The 25,117-nt window shown below is 42.2% G+C and overlaps 4 protein-coding genes across 9 annotated transcripts in view; 2 read left to right on the forward strand and 2 right to left on the reverse strand.

Moving 5' to 3' along the window:
* LOC309696056 (b(0,+)-type amino acid transporter 1-like) overlaps nt 1–16,460 on the forward strand; it is a 30,348-nt gene extending 13,888 nt beyond the window's left edge. For 3 of the 6 annotated variants that reach the window (XM_082517135.1, XM_082517137.1, XM_082517138.1), the window contains exons 2-6: nt 13,527–13,660; nt 15,174–15,303; nt 15,395–15,519; nt 15,635–15,722; nt 15,799–16,460. In XM_082517135.1, coding sequence (XP_082373261.1) covers nt 13,527–13,660; nt 15,174–15,303; nt 15,395–15,519; nt 15,635–15,722; nt 15,799–16,029 — 708 coding nt within the window. In that variant the 3' untranslated portion in view covers nt 16,030–16,460. The other 3 variants (XM_082517134.1, XM_082517136.1, XM_082517133.1) reach the window with 3 other exon arrangements.
* On the reverse strand, nt 3,477–6,388 carry LOC309696213 (uncharacterized protein; the record flags this gene model as incomplete). Its single annotated transcript, XM_082517371.1, has 2 exons — nt 5,298–6,388; nt 3,477–5,055 (listed from the first exon to the last, which is right to left on the reverse strand). The coding sequence occupies exon 2, from the start codon at nt 4,890–4,892 to the stop codon at nt 3,477–3,479; it is 1,416 nt and encodes a 471-aa protein (XP_082373497.1). The 5' UTR covers nt 4,893–5,055; nt 5,298–6,388.
* Nucleotides 16,461–16,640: 180 nt separating the features above from the next.
* Nucleotides 16,641–22,140, reverse strand: adprs (ADP-ribosylserine hydrolase). The gene is made up of 6 exons (XM_082517149.1): nt 21,747–22,140; nt 19,652–19,748; nt 18,835–19,042; nt 18,558–18,745; nt 18,133–18,233; nt 16,641–17,458 (listed from the first exon to the last, which is right to left on the reverse strand). Exons 1-6 carry the CDS (start codon nt 21,934–21,936, stop codon nt 17,079–17,081), a joined length of 1,164 nt encoding a protein of 387 aa, XP_082373275.1. The 5' UTR covers nt 21,937–22,140; the 3' UTR covers nt 16,641–17,078.
* A 938-nt stretch (nt 22,141–23,078) lies between these two features.
* Nucleotides 23,079–25,117, forward strand: part of LOC309696049 (zinc finger MYM-type protein 4-like) — a 30,573-nt gene continuing 28,534 nt past the window's right edge. Inside the window, exon 1 of the mRNA XM_082517116.1 lies at nt 23,079–23,581. Coding sequence (XP_082373242.1) covers nt 23,468–23,581 — 114 coding nt within the window. The 5' untranslated portion in view covers nt 23,079–23,467. The remainder of the gene's footprint in view (nt 23,582–25,117) is intronic.

A 25,117-nucleotide genomic window follows, 5' to 3' on the forward strand; every position in this document is an offset into this window, starting at 1 on the left:
AAGGTCCAAAGACGTCAAGCCCCACGTATGTGAAGGGAGGGCAAACCTTGAGACGTTCCGGCAGTAAGTCAGCCATACGTTGTTCTTCCGGTCTCCCACGCAGCTTCCGGCAGATTACGCATTTGTGTAGGACTGAATTGATTAGTCGCTTCCCACCCAAAATCCACAGTCCAGCTGCCCTTACTGCACCTTCTGTGAGATGTCGACCCTGATGTCTCACCTGCTCATGGTGATGTCGTACGAGCAGTAAGGAAACGTAGCTGTCCTTGGGTAGGATTACTGGGTTCTTTTCTTCACACGTTAGTTGAGAATGTTTCAGTCTGCCTCCAACGCAGATGAGACTACTCTCCAAAGTTGGACTGAGTTTATGCAACGGGCTGTTTGTGGCCACCACTTTGTTTGCTTGGAGGGCTGACAGTTCCTTGGCAAAGGCTGGCATTTGTGCTGCTTGCAGAATGACATGTTTTACTTGAGCTATTTCATCCACAGTACGAGGTAAGCGACATGTGTGCCATCCTGTACACCTGCTGTTTTGGTTTGAATGTTTGTGAGATCTTGCCACATGGATAAGGAAAGCCACTGCTCGCAGTAGAGAGGTAAAGGTGGAGAAACGGCGAAAGCAATCAGGGGTAAGTACAGGTTCCTTCAGATGAGTAGTGTAGGTGCGTACCTGTGGTCGAATCTCTGAGTCATTTCCCGGGTCGATGAGCTCAAACGTCTCACTGGTTTGTGTTGTTTCTGCAGATAACTGATGCAGGAATGAAGGTCCGGTGAACCAAGAACTCTGTGTCAGATGGGATGCAGGCAAAGATCTGGATGCATGGTCCGCAGGGTTTGGTTCCGTGCACACATAATGCCATTGTTCTGGTCTGGTAGATCGTCGGATACGTTGGACTCTGTTATGGACATATGTGTAGAAGCGTTTTGTCGTGTTACAAATGTACCCGAGTACCACCTTACTGTCCGTGTAGAACCTGACAGCATCCAATTTCAGATCCAGCTCCTCCCGGATGAGATCCGCCATTTCTACTGCAAGGACAGCAGCGCAGAGTTCGAGCCTCGGGATTGTTGGTTCAGACTGGGGTGCTAATTTGGCTTTGCCCATAATAAATCCTACTTCCACTTTTCCATCCTCCTGGATGGCTCTCAAGTAAGCGATAGCCCCAATGGCCATAGTTGAGGCATCTGAGAATACAAACAACTCTGTGCGCACAGCTTTGGTGAGCGAGGTTGATGTGTATGCACGTGGCACATGAAGCTCCTTTAGGACTCGAAGAGAATCTCTCCAGGTTTCCCATTTCTTCAGCTTGTCTTCTGGGAGAGGTGCATCCCAGTCAGTCAGTTCCGAACTAAGTTCCCTAAGAAGAGCTCGTCCCTGGATTGTGACGGGTGCCAGCATACCCATTGGATCAAAAACACTATTGACGGTAGAGAGGACTCCACGTCGGGTGAAAGGTTTGATAATAGTTGATGCAGACAATGTGAATGTGTCTTTTCTGATCTCCCAAAGCAAACCCAGGCTGCGCTGCATGGATGCTGTCTCTCCGCTCAAATCCAGATCCTTGATGAGCGGGACACAATCTTCTGGCGGGAAAGCTCCAGTGACTGCTGGACTGTTCGACACAAACTTGTGCAAGCGGAGGCTTGATTCAGCAAGTGAAGCCTGAGTCCGTTGGAGAAGGTTGATTGCTTCTGCTTCAGATGGGAGAGACACCAAGCCATCATCCACGTAAAAGTGCCTTTCCACAAATTTCACTGTGTCGGCACCGTACTTCTGGGCACCTTCAGCAATGGCTCTTCGCAGACCATAGATGGCCACAGCCGGAGATGGTGAGTTGCCAAAGACATGAACCCTCATGCGATAGTCAATAACTGCCTTGGTGAGGTCGTTGTCCTCATACCACAAAAACCAGAGGAAGTTGCGGTGCCTTTCATGGACCAAAAAGCAGTGAAACATTTGTTGGATGTCGGCGAGGATAGCTACTCTCTCCCTTCAAAAGCGTAGAAGGACACCCAAGAGAGAATTGTTGAGGTCGGGACCAGTCAGAAGCACGTCATTGAGGGAGACCCCGCAGTACTGAGCGCTGGAATCAAAAACCACCCTGATTTGGTTGGGCTTTTGTAGGTGGTATACCCCGAATGATGGAAGAAACCAGCACTCTTCATCTTCCCTCAAGGGTGGTGCCACCTCTGCGCGACCGTTGGCAATGATCTTCTCCATGAATGCCACATATTGCTTCTGCATCTCGGGTTTCTTCCTGAATTGGCGTTGCAAGGATTCAAACCTCTTAACCGCATGGTCTTTATTATTTGGCAAACGTTGCCGTGGTTCTTTGAACGGCAATGGAGCAACCCAACTACCAGTGTCATCTCTGTAGACATTTGTATCCATGATCTCTAGGAAGAGGATGTCTTCTATTGATGGGGCAGGTTTGTTATCATGTTCAGATTGGTTAAACACTGTGTGTCCTAGCATCCTCTCTGGCATTTTGTTAGACTTGTTGAAGCTTGGCTGTGTTTCTTTGACCTGCATGAAACTTGCACAGGGCTGAAATATGGAATGGCGACCGCTGTCTAGCACATGGGTCTTGAATGTGTCAACTGTTGGCTTATGCACATTAACTAGGCACACCTCCCCTATCACCACCCAGCCTAGATCGAGACGTTGTGCAAAGGGAGCATTGTGTGGCCCGTTAATTTGCTGCCTGACCTTGTGTGCTCTAAGCACGTCTCTCCCGAGCAGCAGGAGTATCTCTGCTTCTGGGTCTAGATCAGGGATGTGTTTGGCTATATGGTGGAGATGAGGATGATGCAAAACTGCACCTGGTGTTGGGATTTCAGCTCGATTGTTAGGGATTTCTGGGCACTCAAGGAGTGGTGGAAGAGGTATGAGAACGTTGCCGTTCAACGACTCTATCTGGAATCCTTCTGCCTTCCTGCCATACGTTTCGATGACGCTGGAGCATGTTCTGAGATGGTATAAGAGTGGTTTGTTCTCCACACCAAACGGCTCAAAGAACTCTGGCCTGGCTAATGAGCGATTGCTCTGGTCGTCCAGAATTACATAAGCTTTAATGGCTTTGTGTTTTGAATGTTTGGGGTAGACCTTTGCAAGGCAGATCTTAGAGCAAGAACGACCCCACTGGCCGGGGCCACAAACCTCTGTGCAGCTGGTTCTAACATCAGTTACATTAGAGTCATCTTCTCCCTCCCCGCCGTTCTCTTGTGGTGGTGGAGGAGCCTTGGTGAGTTGAGGTTGTGGGCCAGGGTGCATAGCTGCATCATGATAGATGCTTTCACACTCTAAGCATTTCACGGAAGATTTGCAGTCTTTGGCAACATGTGAAGTTGAAGAACAACACTTGAAGCATATTCCTTTCTGTTTTAGAAAGGCCTTCCTGTCATCGATGGACTTGTTTCTGAATGTCCTGCATTTTTTAAGTGGGTGAGGTTTATTGTGCAATGCGCAGTTCTTGTTAGGGTCGTTGTTGATTGTAGAGACATCTGTTTTGTGAACTGCGATAAAACTTGTTGGTGTTAAAGCTCTTCATAGGTAATCTTTCTGATTTTGTGGGGTTTGCGCCGTTGCTTTGACGAATAAAGCTGGGGTCATTTCGCTTCTTTGCCTCATGACAGACAAAGTTACAAAAGTAACTAAAAGGAGGGAAGCAGCCGTTATTCTCTTCTTTGTACCACGACCCAGATGACACCCACTTCTCCTGGAGCCCATATGGGAGCTTGTCTACTATGGATCCAATACCTCTGGAGGTGTCTAGATATGACAGCCCAGTGAGGTATCCATCCTCCTTGGCGCCTTGTATCTCCATAAGCAAATCCCCAAGTTCACGTAATCTGATGTGATCTTTGGCTGCAATTTTTGGAAAACTGTCAAGTCTCTGAAACAGTGACTGCTTGATCATCTCAGGAGCACCATAGCAGTCATTCAGCCTCTCCCATGTCTTGCGCAGAGCCAAACCAGCATTATTCACATGCACTGAGTGTATGCATCTTATTTGCTGTCCAGACTCTTTTCCTAACCATTTGGTCATGAGGTCTAATTCTTGTGTTTCTGTAAGTTGAACATCAGCCACAGCATTAGTGAATGAGGACTGCCATGCACGGAAATTCTCTGGCTTATCATCAAATTGGTACAGTCCTGACGTAACGAGATCACGTCGCGCCAAATATTGTGCCAGAGGGTCAGGTGGTTGTGACACGCTCACTGGACGCATATGCCGGGGTGTTTGTGATTGAGCACCTATATACGTGCGAGGGTTTGTTCTTTCGACGTCGGTCTTCAATTCAGCTCTGGTCAGTTTAGACAGGTTTGTTGTGGGTGGATACGTCCCATTATCCACTTCAGGCTTGGGCTTGCTATTGCTATGTTGGAATTCCGCTAAGCTTACAGGTGGATGCCATGTTCTGAAACGGTCTTGTGATTCTGCACGGTCTACAGATTTAACAGGTGGGACAGATACTGGTGCGAAGGTAGACTGATTCTGATCATTTTGAGAGCAAACATATTCACTAGTACGGTGCAATCTAAGCCTGTCTTCTGACTCAGATTTCACATTTTCTACATTTCCATGCATTTCTGCTACATCTTCTAACACCTGTGCTTCAGCGATGGCTGCATCTGCTTCACGATTTAATGTTAGCACTTCCAGCTCTGTATCAATTCTAGCGGCTTCCAACTGATTTTGAGCTTCTCTAGTTTTCCTTTCTGCTTCTCTAGCAGCCTTTTCCAATTTTAATTTAGCCTCCTGGCTAGCATATGATGCTCGTACCTTAGCAGCTTCTGCTTTAGCTCTGGCGCGAGCCGCACTTGCAGATGATGCTGATGTCACGTTGCTCCTGGTATTTGATACCGATGACTTGTTGCTTGCTGCCATCACGAACACGTAGGACCATCGAGTGCCGCCTTTTCACTGTAGTGTTCTGTTGCAGAGTGTAGCAACTCTGATCAAACACCAAGCTAAACCTCTGTCAATGAATACACGAGTCCGAGTAGAGTTGACTTTTTACTCAGAATCTTCATTTGACAAGCGGTGAAAACTGTAGTTGAAAAGAAATACAGAATAGAAAAAATGATCGTTTACATAAATATTGCATCACGAAATAACTCAAAATGTGACCTTACACCTTCGTGTTAGCTTTAGCAACAGTAATGATCATCAAAACTGCCTTTCTTAACATGTACAAATCAACCTCCATGAATCACAAACAAAATATAATTTTTAACAAATACCGCTATTTATGCCTTTTTAACACCTTCATCATGAAATATATACACTTACAGCGTTGCCTGAACAATGTTCCCAAGTGGATGGCTGTGGATAAGCCTCAGAGCAAGACCGCATGTCCCTCTCCCCAGGAAGAGGAATTAAACAGGAAATGAAGCAATACAGGTAAACCACCAGGTAAACCACCAGGAAGTGAGGTTATTAGCAAGTTCACCTTCAAAATTAAACCTTCTTAACATTTTTAACTCTTTTTACTGTTCTTTTTAACTTAAATACATACAAAAGAATTATTTTAAAGCAAACATTAAAGATAAATAACATAAATGCCTTTGAGGCATCACATTATGACAAACTTAATTTATCCTTATCTTAAATGGTTAAAACTTCAGTGTGATTGTTCTTATTGTTCATGCCAGTTCATAATAATTAACCCATTTCCACTGACTGCATTTTGCAACTTGGTGCTTGGTGTTCTTTTCTATTATTTTAGATTCGAGTCCTATTTAATTAAAGTTCAACTAGAGTTAGAGTTCAACTTTGGAGAGCATTTTTAACTAAATGGTTTAGCAAAGCATTAAAGAAAGTAAATATTCAACTTAGTTTTATGTTATTCTGTTGGACTGCTTAAACTGGCACAAGGGAGAACCAGGTCAAGTCATGGCTTTCCTCTGATAACATTGTTATGCAGATACTCTGTCCATTTCTTCACTCAGATCCAGACACAAGTATACATAATATGAACAAACACCAGAGAAAGAATTGAGGACACCAGAAGAATCAACTTGGCTTGCGGGGACATTTCCAGTAGACTAGAAATATTCAAAACAGTCTCTATTTTGAATTTTTCGTTTCTCCAACTGTGTTTTATAGAGCAGAACCTAAAATAAATCATTGTTAACGTGAAACCTAAGAAAAAACCAACTCTGGACAAGCAGACATTCTTAAAATCTGCTTAAAAGTAGCCTCATTTCGTAGCTGTATAATTAAGTGTGCTCCGCCTCTTATGTAACAAACAACGCTTCAGGTGTTCTTGTCCGCTGCTTCTAGGAAGACAAAAACTTTCTGAACATGGGAGATGATACACATGGACTCAATCTGCAGAGGGAAGTGGGGATCATAGTAGCAGTTTCCTTCATTGGTGGAACCATGATTGGATCTGGGATCTTCATTTCTCCCCAGTACGTCCTTTCCACTATTGGGAGCTGTTGCGAAATCAGTTTGACCCCGGTTCTTTTATTCGTCGAGGCATCCAGAGACGGCACCGGAACTCAGTAGTTATTTCACAAAATCTTTATTCATCTTTATTCATCTTCATTTAAGCATGCACTTCTAGAAGGGAAGACGAGGCCGGTGTGTCCCTCTGCAAAATCTTCACCCCTTTGTTAGTTACAGCCCCCCCCCCCCCCCCCCCCCCCCCAGCTTCATTATATGGTCCTGCTGTGGACTGATAGCCATGCTGGGGGGTCTGTGCTATGCTGAACTGGGCACTATCATACCAGAGTCTGGAGCTGAGTACATTTACATACTGCGGACTGCAGGGAAAGTGGTGGCCTTCATGTTCGTCTTCAGCTTCATCATGGTCATGAGGCCGGCTAGTGGCACAGGAGTCGCTCTCATCTTTGCTGAATATGCTGTGGCCCCCTTTTACAGCGGCTGCACTCCTTCACAGATGGCAGTGAAGTTCGTGCTGCTGTATCAATCTTGGTGCTGGCTATAATCAAATGTCTGAGCGTCCGCTTGGCCACAGGCATCCAGGTGGTCACCATGGCAGTGAAGGTGGTGGCCCTGGTGGTGATCATCCTGGGAGGCATTGTGATGCTTTTCCAGGGCCGCACTGAGAACTTTGAGGACTCATTTGAGGGAACCAATGCAGGGATCAGCTCCATTGGCATTGCTTTCTATCAGGGCTTGTGGTCGTATGATGGCTGGAACACTTTAAATTGTTTAACCGAGGAGGTGAAACATCCAGAAGTGAGATTTTCAATATTTACTATTAGTAGTTTATAGAAAGTCAAAATAAAGATGAAGCATGCCAACACTGTGCGTCTCCACTCATGATTGTGCATTTTTTTTAATCTTCTTACAGATTTAGATGAGTAGGCCAGGACAAACTGTAGTAACCTGAGAACTGATATTGGTTTAGGATATAATAATCCAAACCAACTGGTGGCTCATTGGTGCAGTGGTTAGCACTTTTTCCACAGTTAGAAAGCTGACGAGTTAATATTTAATTGAAGGCAAAACAAGTACAGTTTACACCACGTGATTTCTTTTGAAAGCTTTTTCTACGCAGTTTGTAGCATCTGAATTCTTTGTGATCTTTCTCAGTCTGCTCTGTAGACGTGTCGTTTTGTGCTCCCTGCTCTCTCTCACCATGGCGGACAAAACCCCAAAAAACGAAGGCCTGCAACTGAAGAGGCAGATTGGATTGATTGGTGGTGTCGCAATAGTTTCTGGAACCATGATTGGATCCGGTATCTTCATGTCCCCACAGTATGTCCTGGCGTATGTGGGAAGTCCTGGGGCCAGCATGTTAATCTGGTTTTTTTCAGGTGTTGTAGCTTTGCTTGCAGCTCTCTCCTACACTGAGCTTGGGACCATTATTCCTGAATCCGGTGGGGAATTTACTTACATCCTGAGGATCTATGGTTCATTCCCAGCCTTCTTTGCGGCAATCACTTTCATCCTGCTTTTGAAACCTTCCAGCATTGCAGCAAAATCAATGACCATTGCACAGTATGTCATGGCTCCCTTTTACCCAGGCTGCCCACCTCCTCAGCTGGCTGTGAAATGCTTTGCAGCTTTTAGTATTCTGGTAGTTGCCATTACCAACATCCTGAATGTCCGATTTGCTCTGAGAGTGCAGGTGATCTTCTTGGTGGCCAAAGTGTTTTCACTCACTTTCATTGTAATTGGAGGGCTAGTGGAAGTGATACAGAGCAGCACTGTGATCGAGGAAAATTTTAACATTGAGAATGCTTTTCAAGGAACTCAGTTTTCTTTGAACACTCTGGGAAAGGCTTTACTTCAAGGCCTCTGGTCTTACGGTGGCTGGAGCAACTTGAATTATGTGACTGAGGAGCTGAACAAACCAGAGGTGAGGCTGAAAGGGTCTGAAGTGACCTGAAATAGTAGCATTTATTCATGCTAAATTTTTCAAATACAGCTTAAAACCTGTCCAGAATGATTTGATTCTTTACTGTAAAAGATGCCTATATGCTGCTATATTTTCTTCCTTAACTCTGAATTTGTATTTCAGGTAATTTATTGACTTTGTCCTAACACAGGATGTCTATAACACTCTGTAAATCAGTGCAGTTAGCTTGTTAATGTTTGACACCATGCAGCCCCACGCGCACGGCGGTAACGGAGATTTGCCGCGTTAATGCAGTTATGGCATTAACGTCATTTTAACGAGATTAACGCTGACAGCACCAATAATAATATGACTGTTTAAATAGGAATTTAATATTTTTAAAGACTTGGTGAATTCTTTAAAAATACCTCAACTTATGACAAACTTAATTTATCCTTATCTTAAATGGTTAAAACTTCAGTGTGATTGTCCTTATTGTTCATGCCAGTTCATAATAATTAACCCATTTCCACTGACTGCATTTTGCAACTTGGTGCTTGGTGTTTTTTTCTATTATTTTAGACTCGAGTCCTATTTAATTAAAAGTAGAGTTCAACTTTGGAGAACTAAATGGTTTAGCAAAGCATTAAAGAAAGTAAATATTCAACTTAGTTTTATGTTATTCTGTTGGACTGCTTAAACTGGCACAAGGGAGAACCAGGTCAAGTCATGGCTTTCCTCTGATAACATTGTTATGCAGATACTCTGTTACTTTCTTCACTCAGATGAGGCCCTGTCTAATCTTTTACTGAAAGTACAGGGGGTTTTTTTAATCTTCATGTAGGTCACGTAGATCCAGACACAAGTATACATAAAACGAACAAACACCAGAGAAAGAATTGAGGACACCAGAAGAATCAACTTGGCTTGCAGGGACATTTCCAGGAGACTGGAAATATTCAAAATAGTCTCTATTTTGAATTTTTCGTTTCTCCAACTGTGTTTTATAGAGCAGAACCTAAAATAAATCATCGTTAACGTGAAATCTAAGAAAAACCAACTCTGGACAAGCAGACATTCTTAAAATCTGCTTAAAAGTAGCCTCATTTAAATTTCATAGCAGTTTAATTTTGTGCACTCCTCCTATTGGGCAACAGGCAGCGTTTTGTAACTGCACGTCTGTTCTTCGCTGCTGCTTCAGAGAAGACAAAAGCTTTCTGACCATGGGACATGACACACATGGACTCAATCTGCAGAGGGAAGTGGGGCTCATAGGAGCAGTTTCCTTCATTGGTGGAACCATGATTGGATCTGGGATCTTCATTTCTCCCCAGTACGTCCTTTCCACTATTGGGAGCCCAGGGGCCAGCTTCATTATATGGTCCTGCTGTGGACTGATAGCCATGCTGGGGGGTCTGTGCTATGCTGAACTGGGCACTATCATACCAGAGTCTGGAGCTGAGTACATTTACATACTGCGGACTGCAGGGAAAGTGGTGGCCTTCATGTTCGTCTTCAGCTTCATCATGGTCATGAGGCCGGCTAGTGGCACAGGAGTCGCTCTCATCTTTGCTGAATATGCTGTGGCCCCCTTTTACAGCGGCTGCACTCCTCCACAGCTGGCTGTGAAGTTAATGGCTGCTGTATCAATCTTGGTGCTGGCTATAATCAACTGTCTGAGCGTCCGCTTGGCCACAGGCATCCAGGTGGTCACCATGGCAGTGAAGGTGGTGGCCCTGGTGGTGATCATCCTGGGAGGCATTGTGATGCTTTTCCAGGGCCGCACTGAGAACTTTGAGGACTCATTTGAGGGAACCAATGCAGGGATCAGCTCCATTGGCATTGCTTTCTATCAGGGCTTGTGGTCGTATGATGGCTGGAACACTTTAAATTATTTAACTGAGGAGGTGAAACATCCAGAAGTAAGTCTGCGTGGGTTTGCAGTAATCTAAGTCATGGTAGTCTTAAGAGCTTCAAAAACTGGTACTTTTTTTTAACAATATGGTTCATGTGATGACACACATGATTAATAGTAGATCAACAACTGTGGTTTAAATACCTGGAACTCTTCACCTTTTGTTTTTAGAACGTTAGAAGCCTCAGGGATGACAGGTAAAATGTTCTTAAGACATCAAAAAAGTCAGAATTTGAACATTTACTGTTTGTGTTTAATATTATACAAAAAAAGGAGACAAATCGATCCAAGACTTTGGCTTTTTAGTCAGGATTGTATATAATTTATCTTGTTATGAGTGATGAGTGGACTGGACAAAGTAACAAGAAAACTGATATTACTTTTAGATATGATAACCCAAGCCTGTTGGCCCTTTGGTTCAGTGGTTAGCACTTTTGCTATAGAGCAAAAAAAAAAAAAAGGTAGAGTTAATATTTAAATGAGGGTAACGACTAGGTTTTACAATCCCTTGATAACACTGAAAGTTTTTTCTACGCAGTTTGTAGCATCTGAATTCTTTGTGATCTTTCTCAGTCTGCTCTGTAGACGTGTCGTTTTGTGCTCCCTGCTCTCTCTCAACATGGTGGACAAAACCCCAAAAAACGAAGGCCTGCAACTGAAGAGGGAAATTGGATTGATTGGTGGAGTAGCAATAGTTTCTGGAACCATGATTGGATCTGGTATCTTCATGTCCCCACAGTATGTCCTGGCGTATGTGGGAAGTCCTGGGGCCAGCATGTTAATCTGGTTTTTTTCAGGTGTTGTAGCTTTGCTTGCAGCTCTCTCCTACACTGAGCTTGGGACCATTATTCCTGAATCCGGTGGGGAATTTACTTACATCCTGAGGATCTATGGTTCATTCCCAGCCTTCTTTGCAGCAATCACTTTCATCCTGCTTGTAAAACCTTTCGGCATTGCAGCAATGGCAATGGGCATTGCACAGTATGCCATGGCTCCCTTTTACCCAGGCTGCCCACCTCCTCAGCTGGCTGTGAAATGCTTTGCAGCTTTTAGTATTCTGGTAGTTGCCATTACCAACATCCTGAATGTCCGATTTGCTCTGAGAGTGCAGGTGATCTTCTTGGTGGCCAAAGTGTTTTCACTCACTTTCATTGTAATTGGAGGGCTAGTGAAAGTCATACAGAGCAGCACTGTGATCGAGGAAAATTTTAATGTTGAGAATGCTTTTCAAGGCACAGAGTATTCTGTGGGCACTCTGGGAATGGCTTTCTATCAAGGCCTCTGGTCTTACGCTGGCTGGTACAACTTAAACTATGTGACTGAGGAGCTGAACAAACCAGAGGTGAGGCTGAAAGGGTCAGAAATGACCTGAAATAGTAGCATTTATTCATGCTAATTTTTTTTTAAATACAGCTTAAAACCTGTCAAGAATGATTTGATGCATTAGTGCAAAAGATGCCTATATGCTGCTATATTTTCTTCCTTAACTCTGAATTTGTACCTCAGGTAATTTATTGACTTTGTCACAGGATGTATATAACACTCTGTAAATCAGTGATCAAAGTGTCTGAGGTGTTGTATGGCGATAATAAATGTACACGAGAGTAGAGTATGTTTGCTTTGCTATCATTTCAGTCCTAACTCCAATGAGGTGTGACTCCTAGATCTCAAAGACTGTATATAAAGATGTTTGGTGAATATAATATATGAGGATCAAGTATCAGAATATATTTTGACAACAAGAAGCATTTTGACCAACATTTTTCTGTATCTCCAGCTTTTCCAGAACATATACTTTGTTTTTAGTTGCAGCTCCTTACAGCATTTTATATAATAATATTACTGTTTAAATAGGAATTTAATATTTTTAAAGAATTTCTCAACTTATGACAAACTTAATTTATCCTTATCTTAAATGACTGAAACTTCAGTGTGATCGTCCCTTTTTGTTCACGCCGGTTCATAATAATTAACCCATTTCCACTGACTGCTTTTTGCAGCTTGGTGCTTGGTGTTCTTTTCTATTGTATCATACTGGAGTCCAATTTAATTAAAAGAAGAGTATGGGCAGAACTTTGTGCCATCAGAAACTGAACCTGAATTGTAACTTGAATAAATGCTTTTTAAAACTGAATTTGAATCAGTCTAATTTGAAATTCAATGTACAGTTTTGAAAATTATCGTCACTAAATTGAAATTGAATTTTATATTTTGAAAATGAATTCATTTACTTTGAAACTGTATTTTATCCTTTAAAAGTGTAGCTCTCGAATAATTTCAGTTTCACTTCCATCATTCAGATTCAGCTCCAAAATTCATTTTTTTGGGACTTACATCCATACAACTAAATGGTTTAGCAAAGTATTAAAGAAAGTAAATATTCAACTTAGTTTTATGTTATTCTGTTGGACTGCTTAATCTGGCACAAGGGAGAACCAGGTCAAGTCACGTCCTTCCTCTGATAACATTGTTATGCAGATACTCTGTTACTTTCTTCACTCAGATGAGGCCCTGTCTAATCTTTTACTGAAAGTACAGGGTTTTTTTTTAATCTTCATGTAGGTCACGTAGATCCAGACACAAGTATACATAATATGAACAAACACCAGAGAAAGAATTGAGGACACCAGAAGAATCAACTTGGCTTGCAGGGACATTTCCAGGAGACTGGAAATATTCAAAATAGTCTCTATTTTGAATTTTTCATTTCCATTTTGAATTTTTCGTTTCTCCAACTGTGTTTTATAGAGCAGAACCTAAAATAACTCATTGTTAATGTGAAACCTAAGAAAAAACCAACTCTGGACAAGCAGACTAAATTCTAAATTTTTTAAAATACAGCTTATAATCTTTGATAAAGATTCTGCTGGGAAATATGATTGTTTTCTTGCTGCTATCCTGAGAAAAATGACCACTTACCTTTTTCCCCCCTAAACTCTGAATTTGTGTTTCAGGTAATTCATTGACTTTGTACCAACATATACCCCTACAATGCTTAAATCAGTGTTTAAAGTGTCTGAGGTGACTAAAGAGGTACACGAGTTGGCATTGTTAGGATTGTTGTAATTGCAGTTCCAGCTTGTCCTGACTGCATGAAACTTGGTGCTTGGTGTTGCTTGGGGAGCATTTCCCCCCACGGTTTGGCAAAGTATTAAAAAAGTAAATATTCAATGAGGCTTTGTTTTGTCATGAGAGACTGCTTTGTTAATATGTGTAATCAAGGTTTAGCCAAACTTTACAACCATGTCATGTCATGACATTTTATTTCATGTCATATCTTTTTTTTGTACAGGTGAATCTTCCTCGGGCGGTGCTGATAGCCATTTCTCTTGTGACTACTTTGTACCTGCTGGTGAATGTGAGCTATCTGGCAGTAATGACGCCTAAAGAGCTCGTGTCCTCAAGCGCGGTAGCAGTTACCTGGGGGTAAGACAACACCTGTTCTCAACCTGATAAGATCTTTTTTTTTTTTTATTACTTCTCCCATAGAACAGGAAGCAAACCTGAAGAAATCCTCTTCTCTGTACAATCATTTGATATGTGCATTAAAATTACTGATGGTCAAACAAATGGGGCTTTTGTAAGTTGAAAATACAAACTGTATTTAAAGATGGATGTTGCAATCCTGTCTCCATTTTGAATCCTCTGTATTAGCATTTTAGCTCCCTGCCATGTTGATACCAGAGATTAAATCATCCAGTGGGATTAATAGGTGATTAATAGGCAATTTAAATCTGCCCACTGTGCAAGTAATTATGAAACTTATCTTACACAGTTGATGTGATTTCTCGCAAGACTCATCAATCCACTGTAAGGAAAATTACTTAAGAGTCGCCTCCAAACACTTCAAACATAGAAGGAATGGCAGCAAAGAGCATCACTACAGTTAGGTGCTCACTTCTGGTGTCACACAAATACCAAGAGATATTGGACCCCTTCTCTTCACCGTCTCTATGTTCCTCCTTGGTCAGATCATCCACCGCCATGGTCTCTGCTTCCATTCCTATGCTGATGATACACAACTTTATCTCTGTACTAAACCCTCTACCCTGCTCCCCCACGATCACTTCTCAACCGTCTGCATGAAATAGAAATATGGATGTCAATTAACCTACTCAAGCTCAACAGTAATAACGCAGAGGTCTTGGTTGAGGCCCCTAAAGCCCTACTCCAGAAGACTGGCCATCTACTTATTGATATAGACCAGGGGTAGGCAACTGCAGGCCTCGCGTGCCAGTTTCCTGCAGGTTTTAAATTTGTCCTTGACCCAGCACAACTGATTTAAATGGCTACATTACCTCCTAAACATGTCTTGAAGTTCTCCAGAGGCCTGGTAATCAACTAATCATTTGATTCAGGTGTGCTGACCCAGGGTGAGATCTAAAACCTGCAGGACACAGGCACGCGAGGCCTGGAGTTGCCTACCCCTGATATAGATGGTTTCCTCATCTGGCCTTCCTTCAACGTTTGCAATCTGGGTGTCATTTTGGAACTCTCTCCCATATGAACTTCTCAACAACCCGTCACTGGAGTCCTTCAAGAAACTTCTCAAAATTCACCTCTTCAATAAAACCTTCGATCTCTAAGCCTTTTTTATTTATTCTGTTTTGTAAAGCGTCCTTGGGTTTCTTGAAAGGCGCTTTACAATCTAATGTATTATCATCATTATTATTAATATTATTGTTATATAGGCAGAAGGGGCCTCAGAACAGATGTTTGTAGTGTTAAACCTGGTCACACCAGCAAAGGCCCCATTCAACACCTTTCAAGACAAATATTACATTGAGGTGACATCACATCCTGTCCAAAAGGTTTATTCCTAAATATGTCCACAGAAGATGTTTTTGATTTAATTTGTTAAATTACTGAAATGTATATAGAAAAGGGTTGATTGATATGCACTACAAGATTTTTTATAATACAAACGGTTTTCATGCAGGAATAAGGTGCTGGGCAGCTGGGGCTGGGTCATGTCTGTGGCCGCAGCCTTGTCAGCTTTCGGTTCTCTAAACGGGACGTTCTTCAGCGGCAGCCGTGTGTGCTTTGTTGCTGCCCGGGAAGGACACATGGTAACAGTCTCTCTGTCTTATAAGAACACACACACCTGTTTAAAATAAAGCTACGTACAGATTTTTACACAGACCAGTGCTGGTTTTGCAGCCAGATATTCTGTCCATGGCCCACGTCCACAGACTGACTCCATCTCCGGCGCTGATCTTCACCACAATAATCTCTCTGGTGGTGCTGATTCCTGGAGACTTTCAGAGTATCGTCAACTACTTCAGGTGAAGGCTGACTCTGTTTCTGCTCCATTTCTACTTTGTTTGGGGTTTTTTTTTTTTTTTAGCACACATTGCTTTTTTTGTTTGTCTTTCATTTCTCTTCCTCTGCCGTTTTCAGTTTTAGTGCCTGGTTTTTCTATGCCATTGTCCTGTCTGGGCTCATCTATCTCAAAATCAAGAAGAAGGACCTCCCAAGGTCGTACAAGGTTAGTGTCATCATTGTTTTCACATTACATGACAATAACATCTTGTCCTCACGCCTGGTTATTCCTCTCCCCACAGGTTCCCATTGTAATTCCTATACTGGTCCTCATTGCAGCGATATTCCTCGTGCTGGCACCCATCATAGACAATCCTCAGATTGAGTACCTCTACGTGGTTTTATTTATCTCAAGTGGCATTGTAGTCTACATACCCTTCATCCATTACAAGCTCTGCCCAAGAGTGCTGGACAAGTTAACAGTGTTCTTGCAGCTCTTCTTAGAGGTCGCCCCTGCAGACAAAAACCTGTAATTTCTACTGAACACACATGGATAACATGCAGATAACTGAAAGCTACCAATAAAATAAGCCTTTTTCCATGAATTATCCTTGCATGTTAAATTACATCTGATAATGCAGTGTTGCTGTTTTATTTAAAGGTGCATTTAAAGTGTTTTACTTGCATTTTTAAATTGATGTTATTGTAAATTCACAACTTTCATTTAAGCTCATTGTAAAAGATCGTTTGCAAGATGTTTAAGTTCAAAATTCATTAAGATTTACAGGGGGACACAAATCCATATTTGTCATTGAAAAACATTGATTATCTTTTTTTAATACAATAAACACTAAAACACGCTATAATTCAGCATTGCAGGGGACCTTACAGCTCTGCCATTTACTGCATGTCAGTCATACCTTGCTGTCACTTTATAATCAACAAAAAAATAAAGTATTTCAAACATATCAGCGAACTTAGTGCTCCTGACATTTCCTGATTTCTTGCAATATTCAGATTCTGTTTGTATTCGTCTGTACTCGCTACAAGTTTGCGTGAATAAGCATCACAAAAGCATCTGAATGGAGCAGATCTTCATGAAGTAGATGTGCTTTTTGGGTCTGAGAACACTCGTACAGATGTGTGAATTAAAAAGAAAATAAAAAGTTTATTAAATATTTTTCACCAAATTGCTAAAACAAGACATTGTCAATTTATAGTGCAACTTTCACGAGACAGGACATAAATCAGGGGAAAGCAAGGAAAAGAGAGCGTGTATGAATATGCTGTTTATTCATATTTAGACCACTTTTGGATTGGCGTTCAGAGAAGTTTGGCAGTTTGTGTAAAAGCCACATTCTCAAAATTAAGACTGGAAATTTTCTTCAGCTCTAATTTTCAGATACTTAATAAATTTCATGTTGACAGTTTGGAAAAATCACTTTCTTCCTCAAAGCTTAAATTATTTAATACCATTAAGATCCAAAAAAAAAAAGCTTTTCCAAACAAAACAAAATTTAAAGTCTTTTTTACGCGTTCTTTATGTGTGTGAAAGTCTTTTAATGACAATCTGACTGATCCATCACTCTACTCCAGTTTTCTTCTCTGTGCCATTAGCAGCAGTTGACCTGTTTTCGCCACTCTGCTCGCCTGTCTCGCCTTTGCCCCCCAGTGGTGACTGGTGGTACAGCTTGTAAAGCCTCTCTGCATACTGGTCTGCATCCTCCACCCCCTCACAGCACCTTATCCAGGACTGAGGGACGGTCTCGATGCCGTAGTGGGCCCCCGCGATGGCCCCAGCCATGCAGGCTATGGTATCAGTGTCCCCTCCCAGCGCCAGGCTGTACGCTATCGTCCTCTCCACGCCGCCGTAGCTCTCTGGGAGACATTCCCGGGGTTGCAGGCAGTGGAGCACACAGAAAATTGCAGTGGGGACGGAGTGAAGAGCTGCAATGCCATTACCTGGTAAAAGTCACAAAGAGAGGGGCGTGTTTTTGTGGTGGCAGTCAAGAGAAACAGGAAATGTCATGTAAAAAAGGAAGTGGATCGGGGCCTTATTGCACATGTGGCTTGCTCCCTAACCCCCATTAATACTTCCTCATATACTAAAAGATAAATAAGATGGGGAAATTTACTTAGAATAAATCAGGAGAAATATATCTAAAATTTTAAAAATATATAGTAATGGTGGGGTTTTTTTTTATCATGTTCTTTGTCTTTACAGTGTTTATTTGATGATGGCTTATTCAACCAAGTTGGTAATAACCCCTCTGTATTAAATTTTGCTCCCCCTCTGATATTCAGCTCCCAACGCAGTCTCACTGTGGGCGTGGCAGATGGCAGTAATAGTCAGAGTGGTGGTTTTGAATGACTGATTCTGTAACAGGGGCACGGTGGTATGAACAAAACTGGGCAGGCTTCATGAATCTAAATGTAATTTTGCATGTACACTTCCTAAAAAAACCCAGATCCAGATTCAGATTGACTCTTAAAGTCACCTCTAATTTTAGATCAAACCCAAAATCTGTCAATAAACCTTTCTTATGGAATTCTTTAAATAAACATTTCCGTAATCCTGAAAACAAACAAACTCGATCACATACCCCTCCTCATCAGCGATAAATAATCATACTGACCCAGTTCAGAGATGACTTCCTCTATGCTAACTTTGCTCCTGTCCATCAGGTCTCTGATTCGGTGGAGACGTTCACAGAATGGCTTCTCTGCTTCTTTTAAACTGCAAAAGCATACATTAAAAATATATACATCTCACACAGCATGAAAAGGGATGTTTCAACCTTTAAAAACACATTTTGAAAGACATAAATCCCTCCTACGGTTGTTTTTTCTGACTCAGAATTAGCCTTTTGATGTGAAAGTTTAATTTAAAAAGTAATTGAGTCTGAGTTACCTTGTATGACAAAGACTTGTAAGATAAATGTCTATTATGCTTCAGGGAATAAAACCTCAAATAAAAAACATAAGTTACAGAAAAACTACAATGTTTTCCTTTGGAGGAAAAACCCTGTTTGCTTTCGCTGCCTCTGACCAGTCTACTCACATTCTTGCATCATTGCGTGCAGTCTCATCACCTTCCACTTCCTCCATCTCTTTAATTAGCCTGCTGATGAACTGGTGAGGCAAGTCCAGTGCCCCCTGCAGAGACAGGTGCACAGCTAACGCTTGCAGCACCGCCCCATTATAACCCAGCGAGCAGGAGTGCGTCAGCATGGCGCCCAGATGGGCAAACTGCAGAGAAAAAGAGCAAATTTAAAGATGTTGTTTCTATCCGATCCATTGGAGAGAGAAAACTCAACATTCAAAAGACCCCTGCTCACCCCTTTAACATCAGACAAGTCCGGAAAGGCCAGGGCAAAGGGAGCTGCTCTCATGGCCCCTCCATTTCCAAAGGAGCCCCGACCGTTAAACTGGTCCCTCGCTGGCTGATACACGTCATTTAACTGGGGGGATGAGAGCTTCTTCAACACCTGGATCACTCCAGCACCATAACCACGATGTGGGGATGCACTGTACTCCTTTGCAAACCTAAAAATGGTGAGTCACCGAGGTAGGAACCATCATCAGCTTACCCAAAGAGCCTTTGGATCCATATTTAACTCCTTAAATCCTTTTCCTTATTTTCTATCATATATACACACTGCTCCAAATGTGGAGCCTCACATTAAACATGTGCAAAGTTTCCAAAAATTAATTTGTTGCAATACAAATAACGCCTGTGAGACTATTTTTCTACTCTTGGCTGTGTACACAGAAGACCCACCCTTCTGCTGTTTAAACCTTTTGTTTACAACAGGGGTAGGGAACTCCAGGCCTCGAGAGCCGGTGTCCTACAGGTTTTAGATGCATCCTTGATCCAACACAGCTGATTTAAATAGCTAAATTACCTCCTCAACATTTCTCAAAGTTCTCCAGAGGCCTGGTAATCAACTAATCATTGGATTCAGGTGTGTTGACCCAGGGTGAGATCTAAAACCTGCAGGATACCAGGTGTCGAGGCCTGGCGTTGCCTACCCCTGGTTTACAAGGAACAACCAATCAGAGGCAAGTTGGCTTAATGCAGGAGAAGGAAGGAAGAAGATGATGGTGAAGTGATTTTAGGCTTATTTTAGATAAAGATGATGATGATTCCTCTACCTGCGAGCCATGTCGTGCTCATCAAAGCCAGTCCTGGTGAGTAGAGACTGAGCCACACAGCGTGCCATGGCTGTGTCATCACTGTATTCAAGGATACCTAAAACACAAAAACATAAATACACACATTTTAACAAATAATAACAGTAATTCCGCACTGGAAATAAATAGCTAACACCAATTTAATCATCCTGAAATTGTAATCACTTTATCGCCTAATCTAGTGGACTGGCTGGAATCCTTAGCCAACAAAGACACCAATATAATTTGCGGATAATAAAATGAACATATCTACAGATGGTGATTGTTTACACAGGAAAAATTAATAGTTTAATTTACTCATTTACCCTGTTACTCATATAAGATTTAAATGAACTATAACCAAGCATATTTATAGAAATACAGTGTGGATGTATTTTTGCTACTTTCTCAAAGAATCCTGACTACAACAAAAAAACTGAGGAGAATACCTTAATGCAAAACATGGTCTCATCTCACTTCCTTCCCTAAAGAGACAATCAACAGCCTAAACAGGAATCACAAGGCCCAATCAGTGGGGCTTTACACAGCATTTGTTCTGAGATCTGATGAGATGAGCAGAGACGTCGATGGACTCAGCACTCTTCGCTGAGCCCGTTAATCAAGTAGTAAAGATTTTTGTGCCTGTAAACAGATGATGAGAAAAAGTAATAGCCCCAGTTTCTGCAGGATAAATAATCCAGTGGACATCATGATCCTGATTATCTAATATTACTGGATCATAATTATAGATTCATTAATGTGTATATCACTTGTTGCTGGAAATATAGATTATTTAATTACTTAAAGTCATGTCTGCCAACATTAAGGCCTTTTTCTGAAGGGAGCTGGGGTATTTAAAGTGTTCTTTTCCAATCTAACCGCAGCATATTCATCTGAATGTTACACGGTATAACATTGAAGTTTTTTTTTTAAGTAACTATTTAGCCGCCGAGCCGCTACCCCCATGGCCTACTCTGGTTGACCCGCCCCATCGAAATGCACCAAAGAGACATGGATGAAACAAATCCAGGATGATTTGAAGGCCCTTCGACTTGACCTCGAGCAGGCAAGAACCATCGCCTTAGATCAAAAAGCGTGGAAGATAATCGTTGGTCAAGCAAGAGAACCTGCGGCACCTACATACAGCAGCATTCTGGTTGCGCGGCAGACCACCGCCACTGGTCGCCCGCTAAGGACAAGAAGATTTAGCCGGCACAATTTACACCCTGTAATTTTTTTTTATTATTATTTTTGTAGTTTGTTTGTTCCCAGCTCATCCCAGCCAGTCCAGATCTGATTTTTGTGAAAATTGTTATAATTAAGCTATGCATTATTGGTTTCAGAAGCTTGAGGAATATCTCAAAGTCTCATTCTTCACCTTATCTTCACAGTAATGACAGATGAAATGGTGAAGCAGCAGATAGGATAGCAAGATAATTCAATTGACAGTTAACCACCTATCTGTCTGCACAAAGATTAGGTTCCATGTCTAAAAAGAGACACCTTAACCCATTCTTAACCCTGCACTCTATTTAACAGCCACCAGGGGCAATACCTGGAGTTTCCAAAAGACTTCTTATTCTATAGAAGGTTGCGGGAAATGGCTCTTGCTTCTGGTGGTACCTTATGCATATTTTACGGTATTGGGTATGCGAGTTTCCATACAGATTTCTACATGGACAGCTTCCCCAAACATGCCCTCATGCAGTCCTCCAAAATTCCAACTGCACATTGGTAGACACAGATGACCTATTTATCAGTTGAATGCTGATTGGTTGACAAGTTAGCCAGAATAGGTTGGATTTATTTTATGAACCATAATCATACAGGAAACATGGTAAAACAATGTAAGAGCAAATGTGTCTTATAGAGCAACTTTCATTTCGGGGGGCTAGTGCCTCCCCATCCCCCCCTTGGAGAGACCCCTGCCGGTTTCAGACGTGATCTTTTTTTCCCTTTCTTTCTTTCTTTCTTTAGTAGTTTCAAACCATTTTGATCCCTTTAAGCTACTCTGCATGCCAGCTTTGCTTCACGGTGCAGTGGGCTTGTTATGAAACCACCTCCTCCTCTCACTGACTTGTTCCTTTAGTTTCGTCGTCCAGGCTGCTGAGGTGCTGCAGCACACTCTCCATGGGAACCTCCTCCGCCCCTTCAAACTCTCCTCCGATACAGTCTCCTAGCACACCCGCGACCAGCGCTCCCCTGAAGCGGGACAAAGACGCGGGACCTCCCGCGGCTGCCGCCGCTCTCACCGCCGTGACTGCCATTCATCCGACGGGGAAAATGACTTCAGCCTGCTCGTTTCTCCGCTGACCCTACTCCCAGACAGCTGGCGAGCGGATCCAAAGCAATCCACAACAACAACAAACGTCGACCTGAAGCTCTCTCTGCACGGCTTCCGGAAAACGTTCAGATCACCATTTGACCCCCGGTGAAAGTTCGCACATAGAAGTGCAGCCAAGCAGAGAAGACCTCCATTAAACGACAGCATTGAGCCTGATCTAGTTCACATATTTCTATGCAATGTATACCGAAACTGCTATAATAAATGCGCATGAACTTTATACAATATTTTTCTTAATCGGCATCAGGTTTATTGACCAAGCATGTGTTCACAAAGAATTGGTCCGTGTCTTTTTGCTCGCAATTTACTTCACAGAAGAGACACCTGACACTACCGACAACAGCCACGTGAGCGAGACATTAACAATAGTAGAACTGGCCTTTTAAAAATACAGAAATTAACAACAGTGAAAATCATAATCAAATCAAAATTTTAAATAAAACTTCTAGATACTTATTGGGGCTTACCAGGACATAAAAGCTAGATCTAATTATTAAAATGCTTTCAAAGTTTACAGGCTTTGCCATGAGTTATAGCTACAGAAAACAACATTTTCTCTGCTCACTTTTCTTTTTCATTTAATTTATTACAGTTATTTTATTTATTAGTTTTCCTGATAAATACCGCTTTAAAAATGCATTTGTATAATAAGATTGCATCAGTAGGCTCAGGCAACATACTGAACAGCACAGGAGCACCACTGAGAATTGTCTAATCACCTTTTCCCTTCACCTACTACACCTCAGACTCAAGGTACAGATCAGACTTGTGCCACCTACAGAGATTTCTGGACAGCTCTGCTGTTGTTGGCTGTATCACTGATGGAGGTTGAAATCTAGAAGTACACATAGACAAAACGATTAGGAAAGTTCTGGTTTAGTTCTGAGAGTGGTACCTGAGATGCATAGCTGGACTGGCCATCGGGCATACCGGGCATTTGCCCGGTGGGCCGCTGGCGATTTTTTGGATTTTTTTTTTTTTTTTTTAGGAAGGGTATATATAATGAAAGGTGTTGGATTGGCCAATTGGTCATGATCGACTCTGGGCTGGACCAATTACAGCCGAGGAGGCCGGATGCACCCTCTCCCTTGTTTAGCAATCACGTGATTTTCGCGCATTGCATGCCGGGAACTCGTGGCAAAACAATCCAAGTACCGCATCAAATGCAAGCATTTGCAGCACCGCAAAACGTTCATTCTCCGGTTCCAATGCCTTCTTGTTTTTTCTTTGACGCACAAAAAGGAATGTACAAAAACAAAAGGAGAACAATGCCGGTCCGTACAAAGACAGACTCGACGAAAGGACAAAGAAAAGATACGAGGAAAAAATCAAAGGAGTGAAAGGGTCAGACCCTTACGAGCACACAGAGTGGACAAAAGACGTTAGCGTGCTGCCCAACTTTCACCACGCTCATATTTATAATTATACGGTTCTTGGAGTGAGTGCATGCACTCATGAAGTTTAGTAACTTCAGGTCACTGCAACAAGCCCAGGTACAGTTTACCGACGGATGGGTACAGGACCTTGAAATGCACCGTGTAGAACGAAAGACCATCGTAGGAACAAAGGTAAGTTTACCAGTCTCACAAATCGTCTCATAGATACACATTCGTTAACCGTTTATTAATATAACCTTTGAGCTCAACGGTAATTAATTAGTAGTGGAAATAATTTCTGGTAGCATTACAGAAATGTAGCAGTGACAATAATATTGTATGTTGTAATCGTACTGGACAGTGATACAAAACAACTGTTTTATCCTGTGAATAAAAGTCAATGTACCATGGTAATAACAGAAGCGAAACGCAATATTGTGTCAGGACAATTCACTATTTATGCACAATAAACACAATAAACAAAGGAGCATAGCGCGACAATTTCTGTTCAGACTTGCTTGTAACCTATATCACCAATTATGTTAAGAAAAATGACGTATTAACTACTACAAAACTCTGACCTTTGTGGGAATGCTTGGAGCAGACTAACATGTGAGCTGGAGTGTTCTGAGACGTTATATTTGGTATATCCAGACCATCCGGCTCTTACTTCGGAAACATGGCTTAAAAATTTTATCTTCAACGACTTAATCCGATAAAAAAAAACGATCTCTTTACCCGTCGGCTTCCCGTGGCTGTCATGCGACCGGCTATTGCAGTTAATAATACAACAGCTACTTGCCATTTTTTGGGTTTCTTTTTATCGCTGTGTAACTGAGTTCAATTGAAAGCCTGCGTGCGCTAGTACCTCTTGCCACAAGTTCCCAGAATCCTTTGCGGTTTTACCCCTGAATGACGTCACATTTTCAATCTTTATCCTGGTGGGCCGGTCTCTAGTCAAAATGCCCGGGCCGATTTTTTGTCCCAGTCCAGCCTTGCTGAGATGGTAGAGGTGTCTGAGCGGAGGATGCTGAAGAATCTCCTCAGCATCATGAGATCTTTTCTACTTGTGGCTATTAGACTGTACAACTCCACATCCACACTTTAAAATATCACACTCCTACACAATCTCAGCTGTTCTTTACCAGATGGAAGGACCGTTATTATTTTTACTGCAGTAAATATATATATTTACATATATATTTTGCGCAAACACACTAATACTTACGGTAGGGTCGTACATTTAAATAGCACGACCCTGTCGGACAGGAGACGCAACCTCTGAAAGGATGAACTGCAGAGGGCAACTTTAAGGAGAGAACTGTTATAGTAAGGTGTGCACCTCCAGATAAGCCTCCTTTGGGGACTGACTGTCCAAGTCTGTGGAGAATTATCTGAGTGATTTCACGCCATTCCTCCACAGATATCTCCTTATTTTTGGTGTTTTGATGATGGTGGTCGAAAGGGCTTTCTAACAAAATCTCTTAGGCTACGTTCACACTGCAGGTCTTAATGCTCAATTCCGATTTTTTGATCAAATCCGATTTTTTTGTCTGCTCGTTCACACTACAAATAAAATGTGACAGCAAACGCTCTCTAGTGTGAACCCTCAAAGCGGCCCGCATGCGCAAAAGAAGATGTCACACACAACGCGCTCTGTTTAGACCCAGAGCAACAGTATTGTTTGACCGATGGCCCTTAATATAAAGACTTCGGTCTTCACGTTTC

This window comes from Aulonocara stuartgranti (genome assembly GCF_965226115.1).
Source record: "Aulonocara stuartgranti genome assembly, chromosome: 19".
In the NCBI taxonomy this organism is placed as follows: domain Eukaryota; kingdom Metazoa; phylum Chordata; class Actinopteri; order Cichliformes; family Cichlidae; genus Aulonocara; species Aulonocara stuartgranti.

Bases quoted from the DNA above. Each gene is read 5' to 3' on its own strand.
- adprs (XM_082517149.1), bottom strand. From the start codon at position 21,936: ATGGCAGTCACGGCGGTGAGAGCGGCGGCAGCCGCGGGAGGTCCCGCG. The intron at 18,746-18,834 runs GTGAGCAGGGGT...TTTTCTCTGCAG, and splicing joins ACTTGTCTGATGTTAAAGGG to TTTGCCCATCTGGGCGCCAT. The intron at 17,459-18,132 runs GTCAGTATGATT...GACTTTTACCAG, and splicing joins GGAAGTCATCTCTGAACTGG to GTAATGGCATTGCAGCTCTT.